Source organism: Silurus meridionalis, chromosome 19 (assembly GCF_014805685.1).
Source record: "Silurus meridionalis isolate SWU-2019-XX chromosome 19, ASM1480568v1, whole genome shotgun sequence".
Taxonomy (NCBI): domain Eukaryota; kingdom Metazoa; phylum Chordata; class Actinopteri; order Siluriformes; family Siluridae; genus Silurus; species Silurus meridionalis.
The window spans coordinates 17663576-17683565 of record NC_060902.1 but is presented as its reverse complement, the minus strand read 5'-3'; the positions used below and the strand labels follow the sequence as shown (position 1 = coordinate 17683565).

At 40.4% G+C, this 19990-nt stretch overlaps 1 protein-coding gene across 2 annotated transcripts in view; it reads left to right on the top strand.

The window, feature by feature from the left end:
• The window catches only part of erc2 (ELKS/RAB6-interacting/CAST family member 2), a 43530-nt gene extending 23604 nt beyond the window's left edge, over positions 1-19926 (top strand). Inside the window, exons 6-22 of one of the 2 annotated variants that reach the window (XM_046875493.1) lie at positions 666-821; positions 4271-4438; positions 4677-4844; positions 4948-5085; positions 5323-5463; positions 5578-5718; positions 7371-7406; positions 8681-8883; positions 10423-10500; positions 11663-11674; positions 11999-12116; positions 12233-12393; positions 12520-12667; positions 13147-13723; positions 13890-13952; positions 14874-15089; positions 15358-19926. In XM_046875493.1, coding sequence (XP_046731449.1) covers positions 666-821; positions 4271-4438; positions 4677-4844; positions 4948-5085; positions 5323-5463; positions 5578-5718; positions 7371-7406; positions 8681-8883; positions 10423-10500; positions 11663-11674; positions 11999-12116; positions 12233-12393; positions 12520-12667; positions 13147-13723; positions 13890-13894 — 2250 coding nt within the window. In that variant the 3' untranslated portion in view covers positions 13895-13952; positions 14874-15089; positions 15358-19926. The remainder of the gene's footprint in view (positions 1-665; positions 822-4270; positions 4439-4676; positions 4845-4947; positions 5086-5322; positions 5464-5577; positions 5719-7370; positions 7407-8680; positions 8884-10422; positions 10501-11662; positions 11675-11998; positions 12117-12232; positions 12394-12519; positions 12668-13146; positions 13724-13889; positions 13953-14873; positions 15090-15357) is intronic. The other variant, XM_046875494.1, reaches the window with a different exon arrangement.
• The last annotated feature ends 64 nt before the right edge of the window (positions 19927-19990 follow it).

The window sequence follows — 19990 nt, the reverse complement described above, 5'->3', positions numbered from 1 at the left end:
AATATTATCAGTAGTACTGAATTAGCTGGGATGTGTTAGAGGTGGAAGAGTGCTGAAGGAGCTCTTGTTGTTGTTCATCTGGAAAGTAAACGAGTGATAGGGAGTGAGTACGAGCACTCGCTTTCAGAGGAGTTGGAAGAGTGAAACATGCCGTGGCTAATCTGAAAGGCATGCTATTACTTATTTAAAAAGCTGAGAAGCATCCTTTTGCAGTTTTGCAGTCTGAGGATTAACCACACACACACACACACACACACACACACACACACACACACACACACACACACACAGAGTGATTTCTCTACTGTATCTCTCTCTCTTTATCTCCCCCTGTCCCGTCTGTTTTATCTGCAGTCGGATGTTTGTCCAGTTCGGCCCAACAGCACTCAGTCGCCACTCCATTAGCATGACAGGATCAGGATTCTGCACTGCACTTCCTTTTTTTCTGCACATCACCCACAGCTACACTCTCTCTCTCTCTCTCTCTCTCTCTCTCTCTCTCTCTCTCTCTCTCTCTCTCTCTCTCTCTCTCTCTCTCTCTCTCACCGTCTCACTGGGTTTCTTGTTTTTCACTTCAATATAGCCTGGTGAATGCGCTAGTGCATTAGCCCTTCTCCAACATGGAGCCGAGCGCCACTAATTTCTCCTCCAAACTCTTCCTCCAGGACACCAAGATCGCGTCTTTGGAGAGGAACATCCGAGACCTGGAGGACGAGATTCAAATGCTAAAGGCCAACGGCCTGCTGAGCACCGAGGACCGTGAGGAAGAGATCAAACAGATGGAGGTGTACAAGAACCACTCCAAATTCATGAAGACCAAGGTAACGCGTCTGTTCATCTGCAACCTGCTGAGATTTCTGCTTTAGCAAAACAGCACAGAAAGAACTAAGTGTCAGCGATTTCAAGGTTGCTGTTTCTTTCAGTTGGAATTATTTCTGGTAGCGTTCTGGATTTGTTTAGAAGGTGTTACTGAATGTTTTCTAGCAGGAGCTTCTGGGCCATCAGTGCTGATTTCCCTGCAAAAGCACAACACACAGTGCTTAATTCCTTATTCCGTGTCATTACCTGCTCATGTGAGTTAATAGAAAGAAATGTGGGAGTGGTCTCTCCTATATATGGGAGTCTTCAAGCAGAAAGAAAGTAAGTTGTTGCCTATACACCTTCAGTGAAGATATTAATAAATGTTCATGATTGTGGTGTTCACTACATGCATAATCTAATGAAGTAGATTTCGAATGTTAGCGGCACATAGTATATAAATAAAAATAAACACTATTGTGTGCTTGGATGGTGTTTGAGTGGTTGCAGAGTGGTCTTGTTTGTGCGTTTAAAGCGAACAGTTCTTTAATGAGTGGATGATTGGAGGCCCTGCTGTGGTGTGATTAGTGAGTGTGAACTGCACTGATGATGATGTGATTTCATTTACTGCACCGTTCCTACACCAGGCTTTCATCTGCAGTCAGGCTGAGAGACACGTCGTTAACACATACAATCCGTATCACCTTAACATCCGTCTCGTCCATCTGCCTCTGCTATCTGTCTGCTCTATTCGTCTACTCAGTCTGCCAGCATGTTCACTTTGATGCTCCAGAGCAGCACCTCAGTGGTCAAAGCGTTTAAACTTTGAATGAACATTTTTGTTAAAATAACAGTATCACCAAGCTGTGACATTCACCCTGTCTGCTTAGTTGTGTACATGATAACTGTAAGTTGCTCTGGATGTAGCTATCTGCCAAATAGCTTTAAGTGTAAATAAAATCCCTTCCCAGTGTTTATTTTATTTGAATACTGGTTGAACCTGCAAATGATTCATGATTTACAGTTCACTAATCGTGATTCATGATTCATAAAGCTGTTAATCTGGGGTCCTTTCTCTTCAGTATTCTCTCAGTTTTATGCTAATCACTTAACACAACAATAGAAAAGCGAAATTATCAGCTGTGTTAGTGTTTCATCTATCCAATGTTTTCGGTTGGTTTGATCTGTTGAGTCATTTTTTTTGTTTAGTGTGGAGTGTTTGTTGTGTGTTTAATAGAGGTGGGTTTGCAGTTTAGGGTGTTTTATGTTTTATGTTTAATGTGAGTGTGTTTTGTGTTGGGTTTTTTTAGTGTTGGGCATGTCTGGTATGTTGAGTGTGTTATTTTGGCTGTGTTTGGTGTGTTTATTGTGTGTTGTGTTTGGTGTATGTTGGTTGTGTTTGATGTATTTATTGTGCGTGTTGTGTTTGGTGTGTTTGGTGTATGTTGGTTGTGTTTGGTGTATGTTGGTTGTGTTTGATGTATTTATTGTGCGTGGTGTGTTTGGTGTGTTGTGTTGTGTGGGGTATGATTGGTGTGTTTATTGCGTGTTGTGTTTGGTGTAGGTTGGTTGTGTTTGGTGTGTTTATTGCGTGTTGTGTTTGGTGTGTTATGTTGGCTGTGTTTGTGTGTTTATTGTGCGTGGTGTGTTTGGTGTGTTGTGTGGGGTATGATTGGTGTGTTTATTGTGCATGTTGTGTTGTTTAGTGTGTTTGGTGTGTTGTGATTGGTGTGTTGACCACTTTATATTGATCATATACAGTGTACATTCTTGACACTGACCCTTCAATGTGAACGTTTATGTTACATCTGCACATTGGAGCCTCTTGTGAAAGCAGTTTTGTTCTGGTTTGCACCTCGCTGTCTGGCTGAATAAAAAGTTTGACTTGAGTGTGTTGGGTGTGGTGTAATGTGTAACAAGTGTATTGTGTGTAATAAGTGTATTGGGTATAATGAGTGTAATGTGTAATTAGTGTATTGGGTATAATGAGTGTAATTTGTGTAATTAGTGTATTGGGTATAATGAGTGTATTGGGTATCATTAGTGTATTGGGTGTAATTAGTGTGTTTGGTATAATGAGTGTGTTGGGTGTAATGTGTGTAATTAGTGTGTTGGATGTAATGCGTGTAATTAGTGTGTTGGGTGCAATGCGTGTAATTAGTGTGTTGGGTGCAATGCGTGTAATTAGTGTGTTGGGTGTAAAGTGTGTAATTAGTGTGTTTGGTGTAAAGTGTGTAATTAGTGTGTTGGGTGCAATGTGTAATTAGTGTGTTGGGTGTAATTGATGTATTGGTTGTGTTGGGTGTAATGAGGGTAATTGGTGTGTTGGGTGTAATTAGTATAATTAGTGTGTTGGGTGTAATAAATTTTTGTGCGTGTTGGGTGTAATGACTGTAATTAGTGTGTTGGTGTGATTGATGTATTGGGTGTTGGGTGTAATGACTGTAATTAGTGTGTTGGGTGATTGATGTATTGGGTGTGTTGGGTGTAATGAGTGTAATTGGTGTGTTGGGTGTAATTGATGTATTGGGTGTGTTGGGTGTAATGAGTGTAATTGGTGTGTTGGTGTAATTGATGTATTGGGTGTGTTGGTGTAATGAGTGTTATTGGTGTGTTGGGTGTAATGAGTGTAATTAGTGTGTTGGGTGTGATTAATTTTGGGTGTGTTGGGTGTAATGAGTGTAATTGGTGTGTTGGGTGTAATTGATGTATTGGGTGTGTTGGGTGTAATGAGTGTAATTGGTGTGTTGGTGTAATTGATGTAATTGGTGTGTTGTGTAATGAGTGTAATTGGTGTGTTGTGTAATGAGTGTAATTGTGTTGGGTGTAATTGATGTATTGGGTGTTGGGTGTAATTGATGTATTGGGTGTGTTGGGTGTAATGAGTGTAATTGGTGTGTTGGGTGTAATTGATGTATTGGGTGTTGGGTGTAATGAGTGTAATTGGTGTGTTGGGTGTAATGAGTGTAATTGGTGTGTTGGGTGTAATTGATGTATTGGGTGTGTTGGGTGTAATGAGTGTAATTTGTGTGTTGGGTGTAATTGATGTAATTGGTGTTGGGTGTAATGAGTGTAATTGTGTGTTGGGTGTAATGAGTGTAATTGGTGTGTTGGGTGTAATTGATGTATTGGTGTGTTGGGTGTAATGAGTGTAATTGGTGTGTTGGGTGTGATTAATTTGTTGTGTGTGTTGGGTTTTGGTTACATGTCATGTGTTAAGTGATAAAAAAACGTAAGTGTTTTGTATGTTTACTGTGAATTTAATTACAGATAATTTATTAATTTACATGACATTTGTTATAAACGATGATTAAGTGTGAAGTTCTGCAGGGTTTTATTTCCTGTCCTGCAGTCAGGTGCACCGTCACTCTTACCTTCTTTACTTCACTTAATCTGTTTCATTGCTGCTTTTGACTTTTAGTTACACAAACATTTATACAGTTTTAATATCATGTATTTCATTGCTCCTCAGATTGATCAGCTGAAGCAGGAGCTGTCGAAGAAGGAGTCTGAGCTTCTGGCTTTGCAGACCAAGCTGGAGACCCTGAACAATCAGAACTCAGACTGTAAGCAGCACATCGAGGTTCTCAAAGAATCTCTGACAGCCAAAGAGCAGCGAGCCGCTATCCTCCAGACTGAGGTCTCTCTCACACACACACACAAACACACACACACACACACACACACACACACACACACACACACACACACACACACACAATATTATTATTCTTTAGTTACAGTGTGTTAACAGCAGACTTGATGCATTGTTTTGTGTAGAGGAATATTATGGGATGTGGGTTTTGGTGATGTTTGTTTATGCGTGTGTGTGTGTGTGTGTGTGTGTGTGTGTGTGTGTGTGTGTGTGTGTGATGCAGGTGGATGCCCTCAGGCTGCGTCTTGAGGAGAAAGAGTCGTTCCTCAATAAAAAGAGCAAGCAGCTGCAGGACCTGACCGAGGAGAAAGGCACCCTCGCCGGGGAGATCCGTGACATGAAGGACATGCTAGAGGTCAAGGAGCGCAAGATCAACGTGTTGCAAAAGAAGGTACGTCTCCTGGGAAGGGAAACGAATCGCTGTGGCAACACAAGAACCTGTACATGTTACAGCTCTCTCTCACACTCCTTTTTTTTTCTTCTCTGTGTGTCAGATCGAGAACCTGCAGGAGCAGCTGCGAGATAAAGATAAACAGCTGGGGAACCTGAAGGACCGAGTGAAGTCTCTGCAGACCGACTCGACCAACACAGACACAGCACTTGCCACACTGGAGGAGGCTCTGTCTGAGAAGGTGAACTGCCCAAAAGGAGGTGTGGCCTCTGTACAGTTAAGGGGCGTGGCCTCTGTATTGTAAAGAAGGCGTGGCCTCTGTACAGTAAAGAATGTATGGTCTTTGGCTAAAAAGAAATCTTGGCCTCTGCCCTTATCAGAGTATATGTGGTGTGGTTCATGTTTGATGAGGTCTTTACTGTATGATTGTGAACATGATTGTGAATATGAACGTGGAAATGAGTGTCCTGCATCTCAGGAGCGGATCATCGAGCGTCTGAAGGAGCAGAGAGAGCGAGAGGACCGTGAGCGCATGGATGAGCTCGACTCATACAAGAAAGAGAACAAGGAGCTGAAGGAGAAGGTCAGCAGTCTGCAAGTGGAACTTACTGAGAAAGAGGTTAGCGTGTGTGTGTGTGTGTGTGTGTGCACCCTTTTGCACACTACAGGATATTTTCCTAGTGTACCATCTGTTCTCTAACGTCTTGCTTTCTCTCTCTTCCTCTGTCTCCAGTCTAGTTTAATAGACCTGAAAGAACATGCCTCTTCTTTGGCCTCATCCGGCCTGAAGAAAGACTCCAAGCTGAAATCATTGGAGATTGCCATTGAGCAGAAGAAGGAGGAGTGCAGTAAACTGGAGACGCAGCTGCAGAAGGTACGAAAAATCCGAATTCATGCAGTTTTATAAATGAATGAACGCACTGCATAGAACCATTCATGTAAATTCAAGAAACGTTTACTGGCTCAGTTACTTAGTTTAAAACTACAGAAAAAACAAAATTTGAAAAGATCATCATTGTACTTATTTATTTACTTATACATTTACTTATTTAATGGTTGTTTATGGACATTATGTCACAAAAGTAAGTACACCCCTCACATTTCAGCAACCATTTTAGTATCTTCTCAAAGGACTATAGAAATTAAACTTCTTTCTAAAACTTCTTTGACCATTTTTATTCAAAATATTAATAAAGAAATATAAAAGAGGCGAAATCAAAACCTTTATTCATTTATTCACATCCTTTCTTAACTCAGATAAAATCATTCAAAAAATTTAATCACAAACATTTTTTTTTACTTATGCGTCAAGTCTCAAATCAGCACCAAAATCGTCCACACATCCGGCAACCAAAACCGTCCGTGTGGAAACATAGCAAAAGTTCATTTGGTGTCCTGATGATTTATGTAATTTAAAACCCCATAATTACTTTAAAACATTGACAAGAATATTTAGACTTCATGCTCTATGTTGAGTTTGGTTTCATTAATAATAAACATTTGCATAAAGCATCAATATTTGTCCATGCACATGCTGAATAGAGCTTTAAAATCCTGAAAGTATTAATTGAAGGTAAATTTAGAACAGATCAAATTTAAGTTGCGATTAATTACGAGTTAATTCATGACAATCATTTGATTAATCTCAATTAATTAAATATGTATTTGTATGTATGTATTTATTGATTTAATTCAAGTTAATTAATTAATTTCACTTAACATTGTAAAAATACACAAATTAGTTACATATTTATATATAAAAAAAAGTATTATCTTTCATGCCATGTATTTTCAATTATTTACCATAATTGAATGTAGGGACATTTCCCGAAAATGATCATAATTCCTGCAATATGGCAGCATGGTGAAATCTTCCCGGGAAGTTCGCTCTGTCAGAGGACGTTATACAATGAACCCTCTTGGCTAATTCACGTGCCGATTTTCCTGAGGTTTCAGGTCGCTTTGGACAATAATAATGAAACCGAAGACATGAATATTTGGTTACTAATAATCTCACTATGCAAGGCTTCACAACATTCTACAGAGATGTCACTGCTTTGTGTGTGGTTACTAAATCACCAAGCTGAACAAACAAGCTGAAATAAAATGATGTAATAGAACTGGCTACTAAAATATCAACCCTGGGCCGCATATAACCTGGCGGTTAGTGTAATCTGCACTCCATCCTCCCTCTGTTAGTCGCTGTATGCCCCCTCACGCACCCGCTCATGTCTTTCATTCAGTATGTTGCTCTTTTTTACCCACTGATCCGAGATCAGTTCTGCTGTTTCTCTTAATAACAGCTCAGACAGGTTTCAGAATAAAGCCTGTTCCTGGATCAGTGATTATTAAAAAAAAAAAAGCAACTTATATTGTACCTTGTCCTAAAAAAATGCAGCTAATGCTAAACCCTACAATGTTTCTCTGGCCCTCCCTTCTTCATCTTTCATCCTCTTTGTCATGTTTAACTTCTCCCCTCCACCATTTTCTCCTCCTTTTCTTCTCCTCCTCGCCGTTGCAATGCAGCAAGCTGAGCAGCTGTTCAATCAGATGAACAACCCTGTAAGTGTCTCTCAGGACCCCCACACATGGCGCATACTGACAGCATGGGAAACCCCTCCAAACTCCGCCCCCACACACACACACTACAAAAACATGCACATTACATCACAGTTTAAAACATTAAATGAGTTTGATGACAGGATAGACATGTGAGGGAGCCTGTGCTCTTTAGGAGGGAGGAGTAAAGTCATTCTTCCTGTCAATCACAGCACTACCAGCCAATCACAGCTGCCTGTCAACTCCAAAGAGTGTGTTGCATTGGCCTGTGATGCTGAATAAACAGCAAGTCGCAAAAGATGCGAGCTTATGATGGAGGTTAGTTCTCACCTTCTTTGTTTGAGCGTGAATAAATTGGGCAGGATCTTCTCTAAAGATGCGAAAAGTGGCTGCTCAATGACTCAAGGTTTAAAACTCTTGAATGGTGGATCCACATCACATCTGTTACATGGCTTTATGTTACTTTCTGTAAACTCCTCCTTCATCCTCATCCTTCCTGTTTATTTGCCGAATGGCTCAGCTCCTTCACTTGCAGAAATGTTAGACTGAAAGTCTCCAGCTAGATTAATGAAATCTAGAGTAGAGAATAATCCCACATAGGTCCTAAACACCATCCAGATGGGGTTCCTCATGCCTGAACTATGCTGCCAGTACCATCCCTGCTTTTATGATAAAGCTTTTGTAAAGATTGACTGCTCATCTCTCGGGCTGTGTGTGAACAAGCATTGCAAGTGGAGTTTGTCTGCATGGCCTCATTTACTGGTTTGCTGGTCAACATCCTGCCACTTTCACTTCTGTCCTGTCAATCTGTGTGAGAACATCTGTGTCTAGATTTATGGATAACAGAGTATAGATATGTGTCACAGTGTGAAATTTCCGCCTGCATCTCTGTGTTTTGTCTTTGACTCTACTGTGTTTGTCATCGTCAGTTGTGGATGTTGTTGTTGTTCATGTGCTTTAAATGAGTCTGAACTGTTCTGAGCTTGAAGACACACATTTGTGAAGAAAAGCATAGCGTCCTCTGGCTCGGTTTTTACACACATCCAAAGGAGGCTCTTGGGATTGGCGATCTCGCACAGATAAGCAGTGTCCATATCCGTATCCAAGTAGTTTAGATCAGTCTGAGAAAATCTGTTGCTTTGCACGTGAGTTCTTAGAGCAACTCAGATTCACAGCACAGCTCACCAGAGCTCCACAGAACAGGCTGTCTGACTTTATAAGACTCACTTCCATTTACTGCTATCATCCATCCATTCTCACTTTTTTTTAATCTCCAGAAGGCGCACGAGGTGGAGGTTCAGCAGGGTTCTCGTGGAAACCCGGACTTTATGGAGCGTTTTAAGATCCTTGAGAAGGAAGTGGCCTTCTACAAGGAAGAGTCAGGGAAAGCACAAACTGAGGTGGAGAGGCTGCTGGATATCCTCCGGGATGTGGAGAGCGAGAAGAATGACAAGGACAAAAAAATTGCTGAGCTGGAGAGGTGAGGATGCTAAACTTTACTGATATTTCACTGGAATTTGGACACTGGATTTGTGTTTTGTAGGAAATGATTTCTCTGATCTCTTATTCATTACTGTGTTGTTCATATAAAACCTGATTTTTTTTAGTCAGCTTTATTCGTTTTTTTTATTTATTTATATATTTTTGTTAATTAATTATCTGGTGCAGGCTTTTTTTTAGGACTTACAGAGAATTTTGGTAACGTGTGTAGCACTGCTTATCCACCATAATTTTTACATCATGGTCTTTTTTGTGAATGGGATTTTTAGAGTATATAATGATGTGGTTACTGGTAGAAGTCGACCAGTTATTTGGTTTTGCAGATTCATCGTCACTGATAGTTAACAGATAGATAACTATCGGCTATAAGCAAAAATCCATACGATGTTTTTTTCTTGCTTCCGGTCCGCTTTCATTACAAGAGCGGCCTCTAGAGGCGAATCACCGACACCACATGCTGTTTGTTTTTACACGGGACACTGCGCTGCATGGAGAGCGATATATTATATTTGTTATTTATAATTTATATCTATAAATTAATATGGTCATTTTCATTGGTTCAGTACTTTTTTTTGTAATAAAGTTCAGTACTATTTTACATGGAGTGTTATGTTTTTAACAATGTTTTTAAAAACTATTGGTTGATTAATCATCGTCGAGTGCAACCCAACCTCCCTATTGGTATCAGTAAAATACACTAATAATCCACCTCTAGTTGGTGTAATAATGTAATCAAACATTAAAGCTAATCGATATTTGCCGTGAAATCAGATGCTTTAGGTGTTCGTTAAATGCTGCCCAATAAAAAAAAAAAAATCTATAGTCAGCTAATACTTTAAACTTTACATTTCACCTGTGATTTTTTGGTAGTTTTGATTAGAGACGCGAAGTCCTGCTTCCTTCAATCTTTGAAAATCCAGTTTAGGAAACTGTATAGAGATTTTTGTTCAGGAGGTGATGTAACTCAAAAGGAAATGATGTTTTAACCCCAAAATATACTGATAACTCAGTGTTTTTGTGTTTGTTCAGTTCTTACATCATTTGAAGTAAACCACCAGTGAGGAAAGGTTAGCATGTTGAGAACAGAATTAAGTCCATCTGTAAAGAAAAAACAAGACAGTATACTGAGATATTTTACAAAGACTCACTAGCGCCCTCTGTCCCTCTTAAACTACTGTTGCATTTCTCTGTTCTGAACTTTGTGTCTTCTTTTCTTTTCTTTTTTTTCTGCTGGCTTGCCCTCTTTTTCTCTTTTTCTTTGTCTCTCCTACATCATGTCATAATTCTATTCTCTAAAATCTCACAATCCTCTTCCTTCTTTCTCCCTCTGTCTTGTTCTCTCTCTCCATCTCTCACTCATTTCACATCTTTCTCTTGTGTTTGTGCTCATATACATCTCCATTTGTCTGTTTCTTGTCTCTGCATCCAATGCTTATCCCTGCCAATACAATCATGACTCCACCCATCTGTGTCCTCAACCCTTTTTGTCCCTTGCCTCTATGCCCCGCCCTGGGGGCAGAGCTCCTGCTGACTCGACCCCCTCAGTGTCCGCTGCCCCTCAGCAGATTGGGGGCATGGTGTGGGACTTCCTGGGAAAGTGAGTGCTCTGCCCTGAATCACGGCTCGGCTGTACCTGCCTGAGTGTCTCTCTGTCTGTCTCTCTGCATGTCTTTCTTTTCTTTTCTTTTCTTTTCTTTTCTTTTCTTTTCTTTTCTCTTATTTCTCTTTTGCTCTCTCTTACTTTCTCTTCATATCTCTGAGTGACTGCATTTCTGTGATTGTGTGCATCATGTGTGCTATTTCTGGGCAGCTGCTCTACACCCCCTGGCCCTTACAGCATAAATATAGTGGAAATACATTGTGCTCCAAAAACTACTGCATCTTGGTGATTGCATAAAAAGGCAGTGTGGTCTGTATTGCTGTATGTGGTATGGCATATTTTGTGTTAGTTTCTGGTGTTGTGGGGATTTTGGTATCATGCTTTTATGTCCTTCACTTTGTGTCAAACTCTTAAAGCATTGTCTCCATATGCTGTATGCTAGCTGATGTGGAACGATTTTACCCCCAAAGATTCCATGCCCCATTTCTTAACATCACTGATTCACACACATTTGCATCGTAACCAGTCCTGACCTTGTCTCTGCTCTTTTCCCTTCATCAGCTCCCTCTCTTTTTTAACCTCTGTCTCTTGTGCTTCTTTCTCACGTTGCATTTAAAAGCACTTCCCCCTTAATCTAAGGCGTTAAAAGAATACGTCACCAAAAGAGCTAACGCCGCTAAGTAAATGGAACTAGCAGGGATCAGTTAGCACTACATTTGCAGACATGCTAACTGATTTCTGATAGTCACCTTTTTCATTGTTAGCAACGTTAGTATTTTTGAGGTGCATCATTCCTTTAAAGCCCATATTGCTTCTGTACTCAAAAACCAAACAAAGTCTTGCATCCTTGACTACTTACTGTATATTTTGGTCTTCTTGTTGCACCCTTGTTCCCTAGCACCCTAGAAATTTCATTGCTCCTGTCCAAGCTGGGCTGATTAGGCTGCTGCATGTTGGTGCTCACATGCCTTGTGAGGCCAAACTAATGATGATGATGATCATAATGATAAAGAAGCAACCTGCATTATCTTCTTCAGGACCTGATTTGAATTTCTGGCCTCCTCTCTGTTTTCTCCGGTTCAGCTATGTTTCCAATGACTCTAATTTTTTCTTTTTTTCTGCTACTCTTCTTTGCTCTCCTTCTTTTCCTGTCCTGCAGTCTTGCACCAAGGTAAGTGGTGGCCTGGCAGATATATATTTCTTTCTTCCTCACAACCTTGGCTCATTTTTTTCTTTTCAGCAACGTTTGCTATACATTTCAGTAATATAGCAAATTATGATTTATGTGCAAGAATGGCAAAAGTCAAGAAGTGTTAAACACTAGTGTTTATTTACTTCATTAAAAACAAATGTCATTTAAAAGGAGTGAAATTTCACCTGGTGTTAAAGTAGACCAAAGTTTGGTAAATTAAAAAAGAAGTTGTGTTGTGTATGGTTAGTTTAAGTGCTCCAGCTAACTAATGTAATGTAACTACCAATTTCCTCCAAATTCCAGGCAAAGCAAAGACCAGAACAAAAAGGGTCCCGGCTTAAAGATTGGCCAGCAAGGAGATAAAAAGGGGAGTGGCATCCTTCCAGATCCTCGCAAAGACAACCCAATGGACAACGCCAAGGTCTGTGTGCAGCTTTCAATGCAAACATCTTAAACACCAATTATGGAGAACTGCAACAATGAGTTTTGCATGCTCTGATAGCCATGCTCCTCTGACAAACATTCCCTGTCTCTTAGATGGAGGAATTGATGACGATGTTGGAAAAGACGAGGCAGGAGCTTGATGCAACTAAACAGCGCTTGTCCTCAACCCAGCAGTCTTTGGCAGAGAGGGATGGTCACCTGACCAACCTCCGACAGGAGAGACGCAAACAGCTAGAGGAAATTTTGGAGATGAAGTGAGAACATCTTTTTTTGTTTGTGGTTTCCCTGGGGCTCTAGTCTAAGTCCCTTTCATACACTGACAGCACATACACACAGTTAGTTTCTCATGACCTTGTCTTTGGAACTCTCCTCGTGTGTAGGCAGCAAGCCCTACTGGCTGCCATTAGCGAGAAGGATGCCAACATCGCCCTACTGGAGCTTTCTTCATCTAATAAGAAGAAAACCCAGGAGGAGGTCATGTCATTAAAGCGTGAGAAGGATAGACTAATGCAGCAACTCAAGCAGCAGGTGAGCTCAGAACACGCAACATGCACACTCACACAGAGCCCTCAGAGCAACACTCACAAGATACTTAGAAATATTAATATCCGTCTTGTGTGTTAAACGCTTGCACAAGACCTTTGGCATTTTGCAGCCACTCTTATCTAGAGCGACTTAAAATTACAACTGAGCAGTTGTTCAAGGGCCCAGCTTCTTTGTTTGGTGGTGCTGGGATTTGAACTCATGACTTTCTAGTCAAAAGGCCAGTGCATTAATCAGAGCTACCACTTCGAATGCTCACAGTTGCTAATGCATGATATTTATGGAAAAGTCAAGAATGCTTTCAGAATATTTAGAAGCATTTGCACTATTCTAAAATGACTTGTACAACATTTAAAAATGCTTGCTACCACCTGCAAAACACTCAAATCACTTGTTCACTGCTCAAATGACTGTTTATTTGTTGCTGCTACAAATGATCTGATTAAAAGTGTTCATCTTGACAGACCCAGAGTCGAATGAAATTGATGGCAGACAACTATGAAGATGACCACTACCACCCTCATGGCCTCCCTCACCACCTCCAACCGGGGCCACCCCACCCACATCCCCATTCCCACCCACAGGCCCCACCTCCTGCCCAAGGACAACCTTTGTACCCACATGCCCCCTCCTCAACAGCAACCCCCTACCAACACACCCTCCATCCCCAACATCCACAATCCCTACCTCCACATGCCCATCATCAACAGACACCTCATCCACCATACCCCCAACACCCCAGCCACCTGGTCCCCACCAACACCCAACCAGGCCCCAACAACCTCACCCACAGCACCCACACACCGTGCGCCCCCTCAGCAACACCCGCAGCACCCTCAACATGGGCCACCACCACAGCAGGGCCCCCACCCTCAACACCCTCAACACCCTCAACACCCTCAACATCCCCAACACCCTCAGCACCCCCACCACCCTCCTCATGCTGCTCCTCATGGACCTCACCCTCGACACACCGCTCCGCACCATCGTGCCCCTGCCCGTGGGCCACCAAATGCAGGACACAGACCCACTCCAGATCCGGTGGGTTTAGATTATTGCTAGCTGTAAAATTCTAGCTGTATTGCTAGCTGTAAAATTCCATATTAGATGGTTATCTTATGGCATGTCTCATGACCTTTCATCTAAATTTTTAAACTTAAAACTTTAAACATTTTAAAATTTTAAAACTTAATTCTACCATTCACAGGATGACGAGGAAGGCATTTGGGCGTAACCATTTCAAACCAAAGCTGTGCCGATCTTTTACAGGGTGAGAGAATGTTTTTTGTCCTAAATGCCACTAAGTCAAATCAGTGATTTGCTTATAAGCTTATGACTTTCAACCTGTTTTCACCAGTGGTGTATGAAGTACACGAAGCATGTGGTTGAGTTAAAGTAGAGATTCACTCGGTAAAATGTTCCTCCAGTAACAGTAAAAGTGTCTCTTTAAACTTCCACTTGAGTAAAAGTAAAAGAAGTTTTTGCCTTCAATTGTACTTATGTATTGAAAGTGCTATAATTTATTATAACTAGAATTTTCCTGTTATAATTTTTATCACAAGACTCTTTACTTAATCACCTCAGTTTATGTGTAAAGACTCGAATGTGACTCTCAGCACACTGATCTATTAATAGAATGATATTAATGACTCAAACACTGATTGATTTCTATTCAAATTATCATGAGCACAAAACCTTCTTTTCAACTTTGTAAAGAAAATGGTGTAAATATGGTGGTCACTCCAGGTCTTGTCAGTTCTCCCATTGGAAACCCTGAAGGCTAAGGAGAGGTCCCCCAACCCCCCGCCTCTCCTTTCTGTGTGTATGAGTGAGGGAACTCCTCCGGGCCGTGGGAGTCCCGAGCAGATTCATTCACCGTGACATGATATAATAATCCATGCAACCGTGCAAATTGTTGTAAAAAATTAAAGTTTTTTTGTGTGGATGCCCCTTCGAATGTAGTGAATTTAAAGTAAAAGACTCCCCAAGTGGAAATGTAAAGAGTGAAGAACAAATACATGAAAAAACTACTTAAGTACAGTAACAAACTTAATTTACTTACTTACTGTTCACTAGTGGGTTACAGTTTCAAATGATCTTGGAGTTGAATGTTTGAATGTTAAGTTAAGAGCTAAGAGTCGTAACATTCAAACAATCCACTACAATTCTTTCTTTTCCTCTTTTTGAAAAGATCCCAGATGAGGGTTGGAGCTGCATAGCCATGTCATACAGATGAAACTATCCATTATCCACTTGGCCGGACTCTATCTTCTATCAGACCAATGCTTCAGCAGGGGGCCTTCACACTGAGGAAGTGGAGCTGGAAGGGTGTGTGTGTGTGTGTGTGTGTGTGTGTGTGTGTGTGTGTGTGTGTTTGAGGCCAGTGTGCAGACTCACACCCGAGCAGGTAGGAATACCAGAAACTGTATTGTACTTCGAATCAGAAATGCATTTAGACACAAAATGAATTTTGTGAAAATATTTATGAGTTTATTGCAACACAGTAACTTTATTTTACTGAATTCATCTCACTCAACACACATCATCTGAGGTGCCATCTGGTGAATACAATAATCTGAAGTATTGTTAATTAGTCTGTATAGTATATAACTACAGATGTGTAAATTTACACAAAATCAACATAAGAGTAACTCTACTGCTCTTAAATCTTGCAGATGGGAGAGGAGATCAGGATGGAGAGATGTGCAGGTCTGGATGTTGGAGACACAAGTGCACCTGGTGCCTGGTGAAAAAAAAAAAAAGTTCTTGAATGAGAGCCTGTAAGGTGAACTCACATGCATTTGACCTGCTTTCGTCCTTCTCACCTGCTCGTCCAAAGCCACTTATATGTGACTCTGTCTGCTCGTCCACGCTCCCTCTCAGACTCAGCTGCTGAGCCTGGAAAGATGGGTCCCGCCAATCAAAATCTAATTCAATCATGTCATGCCTCTTCGTCATCTGCCAGAAGGTTCCAGACTTGTGTCTTCAAAAACAATGTTCGACGTTGTTTAAAAATGGATTGTCCAGAAAGTTTTTACTGTTTTGTTTACAAAACCATAATTTGATAAACATTTTGGTATGTTTTAGCTTTGAGTAAAACAAAGGAATCTGAGGGAAGTTTTTGGTGGCTCCTTAGAGACAGTGGTGAGTTAGCTGGACAACATGGAAAGGTTAGCTCCAGTACAGATATGTACCAGGATTGGAAGCTGTCTCTGCAGCATTATGGTTGACTAGCATACTGGTCAGAATACGCTTGAGTGCATTCCCTCGACATCCTTATAAGAGGACCCTTAAGTAGTGTATAAGATCAAGGTAATGAGCTAACTAGCAATCTGGTGATGCTAATTATGTTACTGTACGTTTCATTTTATAGTGAGAGTGACTAACTTTCATGCTAGCTAGCTAATTCTCGTTTGGTACTCAAATGCAAGCAAGTTCTATATAGTACCTTATTTTAGGGTGCTATTAGCAAAGTAATTAATTGTGTTTTGCTTATTGTACTCCAATGAGAGTTCATTGCTGTCTCAAACAAGCTAGCTTTAGCCAAACTTATCAAGTTCAGATGGTCATTTATGCATAGTAGTTAACTAGTAAGTGATTTTCTTTACCGGATATCAGGGGATGCCTCTGTAATCAGTGTGTCAACTGCATTTGTTGCTCTTTCTGCTCATGATTCTTAATAGAATCTTGGTTATGGGTGACACCATGCACCTATGCACCCCCTCCGCCATCTGGCTTCAGCCAAAATCATCGCCACAATCATTTTGAGATAAATCACCCAAAGGTGGTTAAAAAAACCCAGAATCTCCTACCCGACTCCAGGGTTTTGTTCCTAATGGTGCTTTTATTGGTGCTTTACATCTAAACATGGATGGAAACAGCCATCGCTGCATTGACTGGTGTCCTGTTACTATGCGTTGCTTTGCTGTTCATTGAGAGGCACTTGACTGGTCACAGTTCAGGTCTGTAATACATGTTGTGTGCTCAGAAATGGTATCAGTACACTCACCTTTCATATAATAACAAAACAATCTGACTGTTGTTGTTTGTAAGCAAAACGTCCAGGTAAAAGAAAATTAAGTCGCATTTTTCAGTCAGTGTAATGCTAACTTTATTTGATAAAGGTCAAGGCCTGAAGATCTCATTAGAGGTCATTTTCTCACCATACCATTGTTTTATTTCCCTGACAACAACCACCTAATCACTTCTCCTACATAGTGGCTCGTTTCTAAAGAAAATCTGTACATCAGTGTATATCAAGTGGTGGTGGGCAACATATTGTGCCCACAAATACATAATGTAAAAAAAAGGTAGAAGATACTGTAAGTGTTCCTGAGTGCTGTGATGTGTCTGTTACAATCCTTTAGAGTGTGAGGCCCATAACAAGATCTTGTCATAAAGATCTATGCACAAAAGTAATGAAAAATGAAGAGTTAGATGCACCATGTTGAAGGATCGTTGGATTTGCTTAATCAAGGTAGATAAGCATTTCTTTCTTTAAGTTTAAGAAAACAAAAAAACAACAAGAGTTCCTCCCAGATAGCACTCAGACCCTGATCTTTGGGCAATCGTCTTCTAAGCACACGATAAGCAGATTCAACAAATCATTGAGCTACAACTTCCCCCTCGATGTTTAGCTCAAGAACAAAACTGAACAAACAAGACGATGAATAAAAATTCAGACTTGTCTATGCATGAAAATTGGAATATTATAGGCACGCGCCTACACAGTGTTGTGGCGAAGTCTTCCCAGTTAGCAAATCAGACGCCAGTAATTTCCCTTTAACTGTAATTTATGTACATGGTGATAATGAATGATTTGAGTGATATCCTGTTTCTGGTAGCTTGAATAATTGCGACTCGTGGCTCTCGTGGCTTGTTGGAGGATTTAAAAACGTATTACCTGTGTTTTTGTCTCGATGTTCTTAGCAGACAACTAGAGAATCTGCATCTGTGGTGGCTTGACTGATCACTGTAGAGTAATAAGACCAAGACCTGACTGTTACTATCGATTTTTTTGTACAGTAACTGTGATTTATTCCTTCCCATTCCTTCAGATCATCGCTGTAGTCACAGAATGTCACGCCAGTGTTGTAGAACATCTCCTGCTTCTAAACCCTGTTTGTAATCGGCGATTTAGAACTTCAACAGCTCTCCTAAATTTAAAAAGCTCACTTGTTACCTCTACTTCTTGAGTTGAACGTCTCAGTCTCACTGTTTTAGCGTTCACTTTTTTTGTCGATCTCAAATGTGCGTGTTGCAAAAGCGTATCGCATTTTCCCCAAATGTAGACACGTTTTCATGGTTTTTCATTCTAAAATAATAGCTAGATATAAAACATATTATTGTTGCTGTAGTTCCCTGAGAATTCGGCTGGAGCTGATTTTTGCCTTGTGAAACCAAACAGACAAAACCGCTCGAATATGATGCGAATAAAGTCACGTGAACACTGTCACGTGACAACCGGGAAACACAGTCAACAGAGCGTTATCTAGCTAACGACAGAGATGAATTAGTGAGCATTGTAAAAGTATTGGTGAAAACAATTTAGAACTAAAACCGAACACTTATTTACACCTAAAAATAAAAAAGTTCAACAAGAGCACATAAGATGTGAATACTTAAATGTCACTTCAGCTTTAGGACAGTATTCTTCATACAGAGTCACCCTTAACCTTCTGGGTGTTTGGAGATACTACAGTACAGAAAAACTCCATTTATGTGGAAAAGAATTCACTGTTGTTTTTGCTTTAGTGGACAAATGGATTTATTACTAAAATAATGAAGCTCATAATTGACATTATTTGGCAGATGCCCTTATCCAGAGTGACATTCATTCTATTCGTACACCTGAGTCGTTAATGGGTTAAGGGCCTCAACCACCAAGTTACCTCCTCCTCATATAATTAATAATTGCTGACGGTTTCCAGATGAACACTGATTTATTACCTTTTAGAATCTCGACTCAGTCAGTTAGTCTGCTGGAGCATCATGGAGCGTCCTGCCACACTTGCCTTTATCTTAGCGTGCTCCTGATGCTACATGCCCCTCCACACCACCTGTACAAAGCCAAATTGGTCATCTAAGAGAACCTCACGACATTATCGCCATCTTCTGTGCAATTGCTTCTTTGTAGTCAGTATGTGTAACTTTTAAACAGTAAAAGGATTTTTTCTTTAAATCCTCCATTTTCAGGTTCTTTAACCAACTGGATACTTGAAGCAGGAGTGACGTCTCCTACCATGAAATCATATGTGGAAATTGTAATGTAGAATATACAGTATATACATACAAATATATATATAAATATAAAAAATCAATAGACAGATATAGAGCAGATGGGTGTCATGCTCTAAACACACTTCACACTTTACATGAAAAAGACTGTGGGTTTGAGACTGAGAAAAAAACAATTATGAACAAAATATGTGTGTGCGCGCGTGTGTGCGTGTGCACGTGTTGTATCGTGTTCATGATGTCAAAAGTACACAAACTCTGTATGGAAAATGGAAAAAAAAAAAAGAAAAACTAAAACACTGTGACCAATGTTTAAAAAAAGGAAATTGTTTATTTATTTATTTATTTATTTATTTATTTATTTATTGAACAAACTGATTTATCTACATTTGTGTTTTTACTTTAACGTTGTATCATTTGTTGAATTTTTTAATAGTTTCTGGATTGGGAACATGTCAGATTTACAATATACTGTTTGTGAATGTCTTTTCCAATGTGCAGTAACGATACAGAAGAAGAAACCCGTTGTGAGCGTTTGCATGCCGAATGAGTAACGTGCGTGGAAAAAAGCGGGGGATTTTATTTTTTACACATTTATCCGTCCTCGTATGTGAGACACATCCACATCGCAGCCTGTCAGGGTTTTTTTTTTGTTTTTGAGAATGAGTTGTTCTTGTCTGTGCAAATAACAAAGTGTGTTAGCATGGGGATTATGAATGCGATTGTCGTTCTGCGTGTGTGTGTTTTGCATGAGTAGTTATATTGGAGTGTGTGTGTGTGTGTGTGTGAGATTGTGTGTGTCATTACAGGATGTGATGTTAGATACCGGGTGAGAGATCGAGCAGTTCAGCATGGATTCTGTATGTCATGTTTGGTGTTTCCGATGTGCGGTGGGACTCTGCTGTCCCTCTGCACCCCTCCAGGTGTCGTAATCGAGAAAAAAATGTTACTGAGTGTTTGGCCAGTTGATTTCTATCCATTCAATAAAGAGCGACATTCTTTCTGAACTCAGTGTGGTCCGCGTGTTCGCTGTAAACTTACAATCCGGATCCATTATTGATCCCTAACACA